General features: G+C 52.6%; 7 protein-coding genes across 7 annotated transcripts; 3 read left to right on the plus strand and 4 right to left on the minus strand.

The window, feature by feature from the left end:
• Positions 1-32: 32 nt before the first annotated feature.
• Positions 33-566, minus strand: CTRU02_212191 (uncharacterized protein; the record flags this gene model as incomplete). The annotated part of the gene is made up of 1 exon (XM_036724980.2): positions 33-566. One exon carries the CDS (start codon positions 564-566, stop codon positions 33-35), a length of 534 nt encoding a protein of 177 aa, XP_036583145.2.
• A 2,655-nt stretch (positions 567-3,221) lies between these two features.
• Positions 3,222-4,128, plus strand: CTRU02_212192 (protein bcp1; the record flags this gene model as incomplete). The annotated part of the gene is made up of 2 exons (XM_036724979.1): positions 3,222-3,305; positions 3,358-4,128. The coding sequence occupies 2 exons, from the start codon at positions 3,222-3,224 to the stop codon at positions 4,126-4,128; spliced, it is 855 nt and encodes a 284-aa protein (XP_036583144.1).
• Positions 4,129-4,177: 49 nt separating this feature from the next.
• Positions 4,178-5,148, minus strand: CTRU02_212193 (chorismate mutase; the record flags this gene model as incomplete). The annotated part of the gene is made up of 2 exons (XM_036724978.1): positions 4,178-4,907; positions 4,970-5,148. The coding sequence occupies 2 exons, from the start codon at positions 5,146-5,148 to the stop codon at positions 4,178-4,180; spliced, it is 909 nt and encodes a 302-aa protein (XP_036583143.1).
• Positions 5,149-5,642: 494 nt separating this feature from the next.
• On the plus strand, positions 5,643-7,919 carry CTRU02_212194 (mitochondrial division protein 1; the record flags this gene model as incomplete). The annotated part of the gene is made up of 4 exons (XM_036724977.2): positions 5,643-5,840; positions 5,923-6,529; positions 6,578-7,596; positions 7,644-7,919. Coding segments are annotated over 4 exons (2,100 nt in total), but the record flags the coding sequence as incomplete, so codon positions are not given.
• Positions 7,920-8,347: 428 nt separating this feature from the next.
• Positions 8,348-9,862, plus strand: CTRU02_212196 (Cupin domain-containing protein; the record flags this gene model as incomplete). The annotated part of the gene is made up of 1 exon (XM_070205789.1): positions 8,348-9,862. One exon carries the CDS (start codon positions 8,348-8,350, stop codon positions 9,860-9,862), a length of 1,515 nt encoding a protein of 504 aa, XP_070060602.1.
• A 153-nt stretch (positions 9,863-10,015) lies between these two features.
• CTRU02_212195 (uncharacterized protein) lies at positions 10,016-11,625 on the minus strand (the record flags this gene model as incomplete). The annotated part of the gene is made up of 2 exons (XM_036724976.1): positions 10,016-11,533; positions 11,602-11,625. 2 exons carry the CDS (start codon positions 11,623-11,625, stop codon positions 10,016-10,018), a joined length of 1,542 nt encoding a protein of 513 aa, XP_036583141.1.
• Positions 11,626-12,490: 865 nt separating this feature from the next.
• Positions 12,491-14,048, minus strand: CTRU02_212197 (FAD binding domain-containing protein; the record flags this gene model as incomplete). The annotated part of the gene is made up of 3 exons (XM_070205790.1): positions 12,491-13,491; positions 13,555-13,982; positions 14,044-14,048. The coding sequence occupies 3 exons, from the start codon at positions 14,046-14,048 to the stop codon at positions 12,491-12,493; spliced, it is 1,434 nt and encodes a 477-aa protein (XP_070060603.1).
• Between the last annotated feature and the right edge of the window lie 261 nt (positions 14,049-14,309).

The raw sequence follows: 14,309 nt of genomic DNA on the forward strand, positions 1-14,309 counted from the left end.
CCCACGTGCTGTGTGTGATAGGATATCTCACTCTACCAACTCTCATCTCGTCGTTTGGAAAGGCTAGATCTAGATGACATTGATGCGTATGCTGAGCCATACTCATCCGAGGAGAATACTTGGGCACTGCTAGAGGTGTTCTGAGAGTCAGGCGGCGAAGCGCCCTCAAAGTCCTTTGCATCGAACAGACTGCCTTCAGCTTGCTGTCCTGAGTAGGGTAAAATATCAGGCGGGAGATTGAACAGGTCATCCCAGTTATCCAATTCATTCGCAGGGGAGCCTGTGGGCTTGAACGCGTCAAGCTGCCTGCCAAGCCTCCATTCATGACCGTCAGAAGACTCCTCTTCCTCTGCCCCTGCATTTTCGGTACCCTTGGGAGATCCGGATACCTCTTCCTGATTTAGCGTCTCAGTATTTGCGGAGAAGAAGCTGCGAGACAGCGCCTTGTGCGCATCTCTGACGATGTCCTCTAGTTGGCTCCTGAGGTACTCCTCCAGGGGCTCAAAAGCCTGTGCGATCCTAATTCCCAGTTCGCGAGAGACCTTCTTGGGCAACTCTTTCATCATAAACTCATTATACTTTAAGACTGCAGACTCCGCCTCTTCCTCTCCTACAAGATCTAAACATCTTAGCTCTCATTCAAATATTCAAGACGGGGTGAATATCGTACATGGATTTGGGATTTCATCACGGCAAGTACCCGGGAACAGAATGAGGTACACCTCTCTCCACTTATCGGCTTCGCTGGAATGCTTCTTTCTTTGCTTTCGGCTCCGAAGTAGTTTTTCCTGGTTCGAGTCGAAGCCATCGAACGCGGGTCTTTCTCTCACTTGGCATCTCTCCTCCGCTAGGAGATGGTCGTCCCTCCTGCTGGTCGTGACAAATTTTGAATGGCAACGTGGGCAGGTGATGGGCAACGCGTGGCACCTGTAAATGTGCTCCCTGGTGTTCCGTCAGAGTAGTTCAAGTAGCTGGTGCAGTATAATGAGCGCATACTTGACGCGATGAACAGTCTCCCAGCCTGGTCGAGGGCATGACCTCCACTTTGGAGTGCGATAACTTATCGGGTCGTTCTTGTAGTATGGACACGCAAGTCTTGCGGTCTCTTCATTCTCGGATGTTTCCAAGCGTATTCTCTTTTGCCCCCCGCCACCTTCCGAGTGATCATCGCCTCGGTCATCTAGAAACCTCTTGCCGTCACTTCTTTTATATGAACTTCGCGTATCAGATGAACTGCTTGAAGATGGCTTTTCGCAGTGGTTCCCTCGATTGCTGTTGGTATAGCCACTGGGTCTTTCAGTAGCCGAGAACGGGGGCAGAGTGGGCGATACTACTGAATGAAAATACCGCATCAAGCGATCGAGTAATAGCTTCTTTTGCCCGTCCAACGAAAGCAGAACGCTTTGATCTGGGCTGACAGTTGATTCGATGCTGGTGTCTGAAACAACATCAGAATCTGAGCTGGAGTCAGTCTCTGCAGGAGAGCTGCTTAGGGTGTTCACGTCGTTTTCAGAAAGAAGAGGACGTGTAGGAACGGGTTCTTTGGCCAGCTGTCTTTGTGCTTTTGTGCAGTGATAGTCGAGGGCTTTTCTTCCGGGAGACCCTCCAGGCGTTCGATGCGATGAAGCAAGAGTTGGCAGTTGGCTGGAGGGCGGGAGAGCATCGTTGACTAGGGCACTTTTCTCCTGTTGTTTTGTGTTATTGCAACGGCCAACGCGTTCATAATGTAATAACTGGTGTGGCAATGGGGGGTTCATGGCGGACGTGAATGAGGTCGATTCTTTAACCGGAGATATGTCCTGCGTTCATCAGCTTATGCACCTTTCTAGACATGACAATCTAGACGAAACTTACTGGTTGAAGGGGAAGCCCTAGGTCCAAGTGTTTTGCCCCATTTATTGGCTTAAACGAACCTTTCCCTAGGCGCAAAGGCTGTCGACCCTGATAATCTTGTTGTGTGACTGTGATATCACTGGTGTTGCCAAGGTCCAATGAGAAAGAAACAGGGTTATAACTATCATTTTGATTGTCATCGGAGACATTGGAGCAAGTCTCGACGGTATCATCAGTGAAGGTAAATGAGGGCATATGCGGAGATGAAACAGGATGGGACGGTGTTGGTGGGCGTTTCAAAGACTCAAATGAAGTAGTCGAGTCTGTTGGCTGTGGCAGAGGTGCCGATGATGAAGTGTTCTTGCGACTTGTGGAAGCCAACGGCGCAAGTGACCAGGACATAGAATCCAAAGTGCGCTGGCCATGTTCTCTGCCATCTCGACTGAAGCCTCGGAGGCTCTTTCTTGATGAATCAAGGCCGAGTGTTGGCGAGGTTAACTTCTTAGACGTATCGCAGGGACGCGTCCCAGTCTTCTTGGGTGTCATGTCGAGATTGCAGCACCGATTAATACAAGCCAGCAACATCTGAACCAAAGACCAGAGGGCAAAAAGAGAAATGGACGTTTTAAATACATATATAGGTTTGTTTACATCAACCAAGCCATCCCGAGCCTTGCGAATGATAGATACGCGCACTTGCGCAGAAACTCAAAAAACACTGCAGTTTGCGGACATGGATTGGCTGGATTCAGGAGTTGTACCTGCACTGCTACGTAGCGCCAACCGGTGAACGGCGCAGCCGCAAAATATCAAATTTAAAACGTGCTGGTATATTTCTTTTTCTCCCTTTTAGGAGGGATACTGTTCTGGAGGCGTGATTTACGACCGAAAGCGAAAGAGCTAAGCTGACTTCAGGGATAGGAATTGTCTGCGCGGCTGAAATGTCGAGGACTTATTTGACATGCGTCAAATTCATCGATGAGGTACTTGTAGTATTGACGCCTGGGAATACCGTAGCTCAATGAATAGAATGTGGGCATCTTTGGAATACCATTGCATAATCGATCACTCGGCATCGCAGGGTTTGTAGCATTGAGAAGGCAAAGGTGTTTTGAGAGTTGGATTAGTTCATTGTCCAACATCAACATGCTCTGGTCCCTGCATTATCGATAAGCGCCGTGGCTCTTACCGTCCAAAAAGGGTTTAGTGAGGGGCACCCCCACCTAAAATTTCATCTTCACCGACCAGGTCTGGTCATTCAAAGTGCCAGTGACGTTCTCACTCTCATCCAGCTCAAACTACATATTTGCTAGGGTCTCAAGAGGTGAAGCTTCAAAGTTCAACCAGTTGAAAATCCCGAATTACCCCACTTCTCTTCAAATTTCAAAATGGGCAAGAAGAGAGAAAGAGACGAGGGCAAGCCTGCCGACGATGTCCCGGACAGAATGGACGAGGACAGCTCTGACGATGAGGTGAGAGAAGAACGTCACTATATCCCCAAGAAATTAATCTCATAGATAAAAGGACTTCGATGTCGTCAATGTCGACTTTGAGTGGTTCAACTTTGACCCTGAGGTCGATTTCCACGGCACAAAGACTCTGCTGCGCCAGCTGCTCGACGTCGATGCTACGCTTTTCAACATGTCCGGCCTTGCGGACCTGATTCTCTCGCAACCCACCATTGGCTCGACAGTCAAAGTCGATGGCAAGGAGAATGACGCCTACGCCCTCATGACGGCATTGAATGTCAGAGAGCACAGCCAGAAGCCTGAGATGGCCGAGCTGGCAAAGTACATCATCGCGAAGGCGCAAACGAATGACGCCCTCGCCCCTATCCCAAACCTTCTCAACAGCGGTGCCGAAGTGGGCTTGATCCTTGGCGAGAGACTCATCAACATGCCCTCCGAGATCGCCCCACCCATGTACCGCATGTTGATTGACGAGATCGAGGCTGCCGTCGAGGACAAGGAGCCTTACCAGTTCACGCACTACCTGATCCTGTCCAAGACCTACCAGGAAATCGAGTCGACGCTCACTGAGACGGAAAGGAAGGGCAAGAAGGTCAAGGCGGACGCCACGATGTGGCACTTCCACCCCGAGGACGAAGTCTTTGTGAAGCACGCCGCGGCTCACGGCTCTTTCTCTTACACGAATGATGACCAGGCGGTAGCGGATAGCAAGCGTGCTTTCCAGGAGATGGGTGTCAAGTCGCACGGTTACCTTATTTTGATCGAGGCGAGCAAGTGGGATGGCGCGGTCAAGGCAGTAGAGCAGTACCTGAGCCCGCCCCAATAGAAAGAAATAAACCGTAAATCATTTTCTTTTTTTTATCATTATATCAAGTCTACTCTGCCGGCTCTAGCCTTTGCATAAGGTACTCTACCTCCACTTCTTTGGTAAGGGGGATCACGAAATCCTTGTAGAGGGCCACGACGGAGTCGGCATCAATCTTGGCCTGGTTTTCGGGGCCCGCACCGATCGACGGGTCGGTGCCGTAGGTCAGGCACTTCAGGCGGAGACGCTCAAGGACCTTCTTCTCAACAGCGGCGTTGGTGATGGCTTCAGCAATGCCCTCGCGATCCTCGGCCTTGATGAGCTTGGTGTATTTTTCCGGGTCTGACTGGAATTTGGACTCGGCGACGAACTTGCCAAAGTGTATTCTGCGCGAAAGGGCCTGCAGGCATGCAATGTCGCAGGTGGCTGACGAGCCGTAATTCTCCTGAGATTCGCCGCGGTCCTCTCGGCCGAAATCGGGGCAGAGTGCGGGGAGGAAAGTATCCACATAGAACTTCTTGATCTTGTCGTTGACGTTGACGTTGTTGGGATGTAGGATGCGAGGATAGTGCAGAGGCTTGAGGATTTGCTTCTGGAGAGCTTCGGGGAAGAAAGGGTACTCGTCGGGCGACTCGTAGCGGCGGATAATAGACTGCAGCTTCTCCTGTTCGCACAAGTACCAGTCCATGAAGCTGAGCTTGCTGTTGGGAATGTCCAATGCGCCAGGAACGTAAATGGTTTTGTTAAGAGCAAACTGGGCTCGCTCGATAAGGTGGAAGGTAATTGTATCCTCGAGCCGGCTGATTGGGGTTTTTTTTTGTTAGTCAAGGAGTCGTACTATAATTAGGAAGAGAGGACGAACATCAACTGGTAGCGGATGCGAGACAAGTCCAGCGCCTTGGAGGGGTCTGATAAATCAATGAGGGAATCCATTTCGTCGTCAATTGATTCAAATCCAGATGAAAAGTTGTAGATCAGACTGGGGGAGTTATTCTGGCGCAAAATCGGCGGTTGAGGCTCTGGTTGATGTGAGAAACGCATTCGGGGCTTCCTTTTCCGTCGAGTCACAAAAAGCTTGGTGATAGTTTACTGGACGAGGGAACGTGCAGCCAAGGCCGATGACGCTGGAAGCAAAAGGGGAAAGGTGCCAAAAAAAAAAAAAAAACAGATCTCATCTCACCACCTGCCATCCTCCCGCAAGGCTGCCAATCTTGTGTATGGGAAAAAGGGAACTGCATGCACAAAGTACTAGGGTGGGTGGCTTAGGCGGGCACCAATCAAGCCCCCTGTCGTCCATAGAAAATGCTCAGGAGACCATAACAAGAAGCCCGGACCTCCCAATCCGCTGTGTTCAACGTCTGTAGCCTCGCGGTCGCTAAAGTAGTGTAGCGTGCCCAGGTGTTCCGTGCAGGGAGCTCTCGGTTTTTAGCGCGTCATTCAGCAGGACCGACCCCAACCGGCTCATTGCCGGGATCTGCTGTGTGGATACGTATTTGATTCTCGACCGAGACAACAAAACTTGACCTTGTCGAAGCACGGAAGGAGCTCTTTCCACAACTTTGCAACCCACGCTTTCTCCTTTTTTTTTCTTCTCCTTCTCCCCCGTCCTTCCCCCTTGTGCTACCATTGTCGCGCGTATTGACGGAGCATACGTACGCATGGCCGCCTCGGATAACGATCAGTATGCCTTTCACGATGATGCGGCCGCCGGAGACGACCAGTCTGTCCTGTCTGTAAGTCAGATTCGCCGCCCGCGTGACCCGAAACCTCGATTGGAAGGGGAGGATAAGCTGACCAAGAGTTGATGAATCGCAGACGCGTGGCATAGAGGCATTCGGACGCAAGGTCACGACGACGGCTACCCATTTGATCGGCCCTCTATCTGAGCAGGGGAACAACAGTCATCACTACCATGGCGCTCTCGCCGAGGTCCACAAGCAGCTCCGGCGCCCGACCATCCAACGCAGCATGTTCTCCATGGCGAGAACGACACCAACCGATATGGTGCGCTCCAAGCTGTCCAAAACGGAGATCCAACACCGCGCTTTGACGTATCTTCCGGACGAGCTGCTGGCAAACATCCCCGAGAACGACAATTCTTATTCCCTGTTCCAGGGCTTCAAGGCCAGCTTTCCTGACTTGACCGAGGATGGTAGGAAGCATCGGCGGCGGGTATCTAGAGGCAGAAAGCTGTTGGACGACACGGAACACACTCCTGGCACGCCGCAGGCGCTGCACAATCTCAAGAAAGATAAGGCCTCGATGATGCACGAACTCGAAATGCTGGGAGTCCGCAAAAACATGGCAAGCAGCGAAATTCGAGACATTGATAACAAGATTGCCAATCTGCACGGCATGCGACGAATTATTTTGGAAAGACTAGCGAACTTGGAACAGGACGAAACATTATTAGAACACGACCGTAGGTGCGCGTGATCAGGTCGTATGGTCATTGGCTAACCCGTGGCAGTTATGGATGTCGAGACCCGGTTAGAAGAGGCTCAGGAGCTCGTTGACGAAGCCGAATCAATTGCTATTAACACACCTACGAAGACTGATGAGGAACTAGCTGGCGACCAGGACGAGTCTGGATTTATGTCGCAGTCGGTGTATGAAAAGCTGCCGTCAGCCTCCGGTACACCAGCATCTAAACCCAAGAAGAGAGTGGTACGCCGGAAATCTATGCCGGTATTGCACGAGCATTTCGAGCCCGGCACCGCCATCAGGGAACTACGCGCACACCAGGATACAATTACGGCACTCGACTTTGACGCACCCTTTGGAACAATGGTTACTTCAGCTATGGACGACTCGATAAAGGTTTGGGATCTCAACGCAGGACGGTGCATTGGCCTGTTGGAAGGCCATACGGCATCTGTCCGGACGCTCCAAGTTGACGACAACTTCCTGGCTACAGGTGGTATGGATGCTACGATTCGTTTGTGGGACTTGAGTAAGGCACATTATGACCCTCACGGCAGCCAATATGGAAGGGATGATGATGAGGATGACATTGCCTTCGAAAACCCCGATGATGGTCCGGTCGAGCCTCCCGAGGGAAGCATGAGAGACTGCCACCTCTTCACTCTGCAATCTCACGTCGACGAAATCACGGCTCTTCACTTTAGAAATGATGTTCTTGTCTCTGGTTCAGCGGATAAGACTCTTCGCCAATGGGATCTCGAAAAGGGCCGATGCGTGCAGACGCTTGACGTTATGTGGGCTGCGGCCCAGGCTTCTGTTTCCTTTGGCAGCGACAGCTCTTGGAGGCAAACGAACCGGGCGCCGGCCCAGACGGCCGACTTTATCGGGGCGTTGCAGGTGTTCGAGACTGCTCTGGCTTGTGGTACTGCGGACGGCATGGTACGCCTGTGGGATTTGCGAAGCGGACAGGTTCACCGGAGTCTGGTGGGACATACCGGCCCAGTGACGTGCCTGCAATTTGACGACGTTCACCTTGTTACCGGCAGTATGGACCGAAGCATTAGAGTACGTTATTTATCTTGTGCACAAATGGCTCTTGCTAACTTGACTAGATATGGGATCTCCGCACAGGATCCATCTACGATGCCTACGCATATGACAACGCCGTTACCAGCATGATGTTTGACGAGCGGAGAATCGTCAGCGCGGCGGGCGAGGACGTGGTGAAAGTGTACGATAAGCTGGAGGGCCGGCAATGGGACTGCGGCGCTGGCATCGCTGAGGCGGAAGACAACAAGACGCCTGCCATTGTAGAACGTGTACGTGTTAGAGATGGGTACCTCGTCGAGGGTCGGCAGGACGGCATTGTAGGAGTATGGACATGTTAAAGTATACAGCACCACTTTCAGTACAGAGCGAATCAACGCGAAACGATGACGTCTTCCACGTTTTGGTGATGATTAGGAGTGCTTGAGCGGGTGAGAGAATGTATTGCTGCGCGAGTCAATTGACTTTTCGCATGGGCATATGCTGCACTAGTACATAACTAATATCCCATGTTTCTCTGTCGTTGCCGAGCGTAGTTGCACATATATGGTTCGTCCTAAGTGGCGTGAGCTCACAAGCGGCATCTTCAGACGGACCCGCTCCGCTCGACTCCAACTTTTTGTCATCTCACTCACCATATGAACCACTTCATTCTTAAACCGGAAAGCCTTCAAGCCACCGCATTTCAAGACCACTTAGACCAGTCTCAAAAAGACGCAAAGAGTAAAATGCTAGAGCATTGAAGTGAGGATAAACTTCCCCAACGGCAATGCCAACGCTCCGCAACCCCGCCCTGGTCAAAGAATGCACCGACATAGCCACCGCAATAGGCGCAGACGCGCACTTCGTTCCCCTTTTTGAACGTCGACCACCCGTAACCCAACCGATTTCAAAAGAATGGGAGAAAGGCGGTCTCGATGGTCTTCCATCAGACGCTCTCACCACCTTCAAAGACCTCGCTTTCGATGTGCTGGCCACAGGCACGTCGCCTTACCGCCCCGACCTCGACGACGAGGGGAGACTGCTCCGCCTGCTCGATGAAGAACTGGAAAAGACGTACAGACGATTCTACGAGTATGTGTACGCCGATCTGCCGTACTGCTGGAGACTGCTGTACACGGATCTGAGTCTGCTCAAGTTCTCACTGAGGATTCTGGAAAATGCGAAGAGGCCTGTGGGTGCGGCCGAGGAGGAAGTGGCGAGGGAGGAGGGGCTGTTGGATGAATTAGTTGCTATTCTCGACAAAGCTCTCATTCTTGCTGGCGGGGCTGGGAGGGAGAGGGGGCGGAGGGTGATTGAGAAGCTTCTTTCACACCTCGATGCGACGCCCTCTTTGAAAACGTCGCTGCCGGCGAGGTTTCCTTCAGCGAGAAAGTTCAATCCACCCATGACGAAGCCGATAAGAGTGATCGATGGGATGACCATGTCCGCGTTTCAGTCGTACCTCGCATCCGCGGGCGACTTCGGTCCGGAGCCGTTGGTCCTCAAATCGCTGCTCATGGACTGGCCCGCGCTCTCATCAAGGCCGTGGTCTTCACCGTCGTATCTGTTATCGAGGACGCACGGCGGCAGAAGGCTTGTTCCCGTCGAAGTGGGCCGAAGCTACGTCGACGAAGGGTGGACGCAAGAACTCATCCCGTTCAAGGAGTTACTCTCCCGCATCGTCGGGACAGATGTCCCCGAAGCAGCAGCAGCATCTACGGCAGACGAGAACCGGGAGGAGGAGAAGAAGAAAACGACCTACCTGGCACAACACGAACTGTTTTCCCAACTCCCGCATCTGCAGAATGACATTCTCACGCCGGACCACTGCTTCACGTCCCCGCCTCCGCACCCGCTCGACCCTTCCAAGAACAAACCCGAGCTGGACTTACCCTTGGTGAACGCGTGGTTCGGACCCGCGGGGACAATCACGCCGTTGCACACGGACGGATATCACAATCTCCTCTGCCAGGTCGTTGGGGCGAAGTACCTGAGGTTGTACTCGCCTCACGATTCCGAGGCAGTGTGTCCCCGAGTGGAAGACGAAGGCGGCGTTGATATGTCCAACACGAGCGCGTTCGACGTGGGCGTCGTCGAGGGGTGGGACGAGGACACGGAGGGCAGAGACCCGATCGAGCTGGAGGAGTTCAGGGGTTTGAGGTATTGGGATTGCGTGCTGGAGGAGGGCGACGTGTTGTATATACCCATCGGGTGGTGGCATTACGTTCGGAGCTTGAGTGTGAGTTTCAGCGTGAGTTTCTGGTGGAACGGTGATCACTTTGCCGGAGACGGTGCAGGGTGAGTTTTTCAAGAGAATGGGGGATTGTTTTGGGTTTTCTTTTATCATGATACGCAGGTAGATGATACCCCGACATAAGCGTATATACACGTTTTTGGGTCTTCTTTTTCTTCGTCTCACGTCAAAGTCATAAAAATAATTTGGATACATCTGCGCTCAGCTACCGCCCGCCGCGTCTTCCGCCTCCGCAGTGGCCTCCGCCGACCCCTGCGCCTGCCGTCTTGCTTTAGCTCCAGCCTTGAGCTTCTCCCACTTCTCGCGGTACTTTTCCAACGTGCGGGCCATGGTCTTGTTCTCCTTCTCCAGAGCTTCCATGCGCTGGATGGCGAGGTTTAATTGCTCCTCGAGATCCTTGTTCCGACTCCGTAGCACGGCGTCACCCCCTAAACCCCCTGTGCCGCCGCGACCGGTGCCGGAGGGCGAGCCTGGTCTTCTTAGACGCATGCTTTCCGCCAGAGCAAGGCTAGAGCTCTGGGCGCTGGCTTCGAAAGCGTGGAGCCGTTTGCTGAGTTTGTCCAGCATATCTTTCAGGCCCTTGTTTTCGAGGTAGAGTTCTTCTACGGTGTTTGAGAGGTCGCGTTCGGTGCGTGTCTTGCCGATGCGGCGTTTTGCGCTTGGGGAGAGGGGAGCGGGTGTCTCTCGGGCGTCGACGAAGTCGTCCTCGTCATCTTCGATAAGACTGTCTCCGTGGAGGGACGCTTCGAGGCGGCGCTTTTCCTTGTCGGCAAAGCTGATGATGTTGGCGTATGAGACGGTGTGCCCGCTGGTAGGTACGACGTAGAAAGAGTCGTTCGGGTTTTGCGCTGAGATGGCGCGGAGAGTGGCGCGAGAGTAGATCTTGGACAAGTCGGGCTCGGCTGGGGCGGCGGGCGATTTGAGCTTGCTGCGCTTGACTGGAGCTGGTTCCGATACCTCGGCGGGCTCAGGAACGGGAGACTCCTCGGAGATGAGAGGCAGACCAGCGAAGGCTAGGGGCGCAGAGAGGCGGTTGATGATGCTGCCGAAGGTGCTGTAGAATCGAGAGTACCCGTCATCGCTAGCAGGGGATGTTGCCTCCTCCACCCTCTTCGACTCTGCGTGTACGGTGGGTGGTATCCATGCTGGCTTGCCCGACTGATCCAGTACGTTCTGCATCTTTGCCCTGGAGCCGTCTCTCCGGCTCTGAACCTCCATGTTGCCCGGCGCCTGGTCGTTAGTAACGCTTGGCGGGATGGGCTGGCTGCGGTTCCTGCTCGATCTGATGCCACGCGCCGAGGCGAGATTGCTCGCGATGGACGAGGTCATCTCCCGGCTTGGATACCGGCGCTGCTGCGTCAGGGAAGGAATAGTCTTTGCTGTGGCGACGGGGCTGCCGCCGGCAGCTTGGTCAGATTCGGACTTGGTTCGCGCATCGTCGGAGGGTGAAGAGGCGTCTGGGCTCTCGGATTCAGACTTCTCGTCGATGGTGTCGGATACGGAAGTCTGGCTCGTGCGGCGGTCGAGAGGGAGTTTGAGGAGCTCGGAAAGGTGTTTATGGTGTTGCTCTAGGAGCTTGAGGGTTCGGAGAGCCTCGATACTGGTCGTCACGCGGGCGGCGTTCGCAAATTCACCAGCGGCAAGGGCATGTTCGTTGATGGCGACTGTGGTTTCGGACTGGTGCGTGGCGTTGGAGGCGGCTTTGGCATGGTCATGCGCCTGGCAGAGAATGGTTAGGACTTTGTTGAAAGAAAGATAATGTTGCGCTTGGTGGACGGTGAGCTTACCTTGATTAGCGACGACTCATCCATGCTTACAACCGCAGAGATGTAGGTTGCCGACAATGACTCCGGAGACAATGTCAGGGCTGGTTGGCGAACCTGGCGATAATTTCTTTTCGGCAACGTTGCGTTGCATCTACGGACGACTCCCTTGGAAAAATCGGAGGTCACGCGCCTGCGCGGGCACCTAAAACGATGGCAGGGAGGTAGAGGGTACCTGAAGGTAGTAGTTCAAACGAACCAGGCTGGGATGTTGGGTGGTTGGTGGTTGCGGTCGCGGAAGTTTTCCCCAGAGTTTCGCTAAGAACTGCCCATCCCCGCTTGTTCTGTTCTTCCTATGGGCAGGGGGCCAAAGTGCATGACGTGGTGCAGAAGCCGCTAGCAGTCAGTGCATCAGACGCCTAACAAAAAGGGCCTGGAGCGGTCGGTTTACTTTAGTGACAGAGCCGCGTGTTCTATCCAGACGTCGGAGCTTGTTATCCTTGGGGAAATGAGGTTCTGAGTGTCTCTGCTCTGAGCGTGCGATAATTTGACATTTACTGCCAGGCCTTCTAAACAATAGTTGCGGTTTCCACCTTGCAAGATCTACAAGATCTTATTTCAGGTGGTTGTTTGCTTCCGCGAATTGTTCATCAACAAAGAGCCATATGTATCTAATTTCTTATGGGTTCCTGATGTTTACAATGCTCATTCTATCCACACTCGCTGAAAAGGCTTTCCTCTTCCAGAAACAATCTCATCCTCAAATTGGTAACCCCACAAAAGTGAATCTCTACTTTTTGACGTGCCTTTCAAATGAATCCGTTTATTTTGCAGTATTTTTTAAGTTCCCGAGCTTTCTTATAGTTGAGATATACTAATAACATTGTCCTCGAGATCTATTGGCTATGAAATATTAAAGAGTTTGAGGTGATCCTTTGGTGATTTTGAAGCCATAAGGCTCAAGAATTTGAAATACTCCCTCAGGATCATACTTCTTGGCAATGTCCAACAAGCGCTTCTTGTTGGCCTTTCCATAGCCCGAGAAAGGATCCTGAAACTGGCTTGCATAGTTTGTATACTTGTACTCGTTGTACAGGCCCCTCTCCTTTGCTGCGGCATCAATCCGACTTTCCATTCGCTGTTGCGCCAAGTAGGCCGCTCGATCATCAGCCGCGTCATTCCACTGTGTAAGCAGGTTCAAGAAACCGATGGCTTTCTTTTGGCCAACAAGACCGCTCGGGTTACCGCCAGCTCGCTTCATGAGTTCCATTTGTGACACGGTGATGACCTGTACTTGGAGCTGCTGGACCGCTGCAAAGGAGGCAATAGACCTCGTTTCCTCCTCCCAGATCTCATAGGCTCTCTGGAGAAGCTCCGTATCAAGTGTGAACGACGTCGTCCACATAGAGTTACGAGTGGCGCCAGCAGGAATGACGAGGGTCTTCGCCAAGTCTCCGTGATACGTGTTCGCAGCCTCAAACCGCGTCGCATCCTCGTTGTAGAACTTGTCGAAAACTTTCGGGTGCGTGTCATTTTCGTAGGTGTTGGCATGAATAAGCAGTGCGACTCCGACTGGTTTACTGTTGGCAAAGGCGTTCCAAACGAGCACGCCGCCACTGCGCAGGTCCGTTGGGGCCTGGAGACTTCCCCAGTCTGCATAGGCATGGTTAAATGTGGCATTAGTTGTATCATTGAAACGCACCCTGCCAAACCAGATCTTATCTTGGGCATAGGCATTGAACTTCAACTTTGTGACAATGCCATAGTTGCTTCCACCACCTCGTAACGCCCAGTAAAGGTCGGGGTGTGAGGTGGCAGTGACAGAGACAATCTGGCCATCAGCCAACACCAACTCGTACTCCAAAACATTGTCGCAGGTCCATCCAAGAAGGTTGCTTAGCCAGGAGACTCCGCCTGGTGACTTTGACATTAGCGAACTGTGATATGTACTTCCTCGACAAACGTAAGCAAACTTACCGCCCAAGGTGAGACCGCCCACGCCGACACCAAACATGCGACCACCGGGAACAATCAAACCATGTTCTTGCAACACTGGGTATACCTTGTCCCAAGTATTACCAGGTTCGATGGTGGCCGATTTCTTGTCCTCGCTAAAGGACACCGCGTCCATATTCACTAGATCAATAACGAGACCTCCTTGGATCGTGGAGGCCGCATAGGCGCTGTGGCCACCACTTTTGACAGCGAATAGACATTTGGCGTCTCGAGCAGCGATGACTGCACCGGAAACCTCGGCCGAATTACCAGGGCGAAAAAAGCAGGCGGGTGAGACTGCTCCTTGAATAGTCGACCAGAGTTCCTGTCGTGCTGTCGTATACACCGTTTCGTTGTTGAGCAATACCTGATCCGGGTACTTTTGCGAAAGAGAACCGCACTTCAAAAGCCTTTAGCGCTTGTAAAGCGAGGATAGACCTTTTATACACAGATGGGAGAGAGATGACTTACAACATTATCGCAACCTGGCAGAACGGTCTCGTCCCTCACCTGGAGTACAGAATCAAAGCTGGCAGGTCCTGGCTCTCGAGCCAAAACAGTTGACACCGACACCGCAGCCAGGGTAGCTGCGGTAGCGAGACAAGAAGAGAACATCTCGAGAAGCTCAAAGTTGATTTCGCTCGCAAAATATGCCTTGGTTTGATTTCAACTCGAAGCCATGGTCAGAAGGTATTCCAAACTTGCAGTATTTAAACCAAGCGATTTCCTGATTTCTG

Source organism: Colletotrichum truncatum, assembly GCF_014235925.2.
Source record: "Colletotrichum truncatum strain CMES1059 chromosome Unknown Contig_0008, whole genome shotgun sequence".
NCBI lineage: Eukaryota > Fungi > Ascomycota > Sordariomycetes > Glomerellales > Glomerellaceae > Colletotrichum > Colletotrichum truncatum.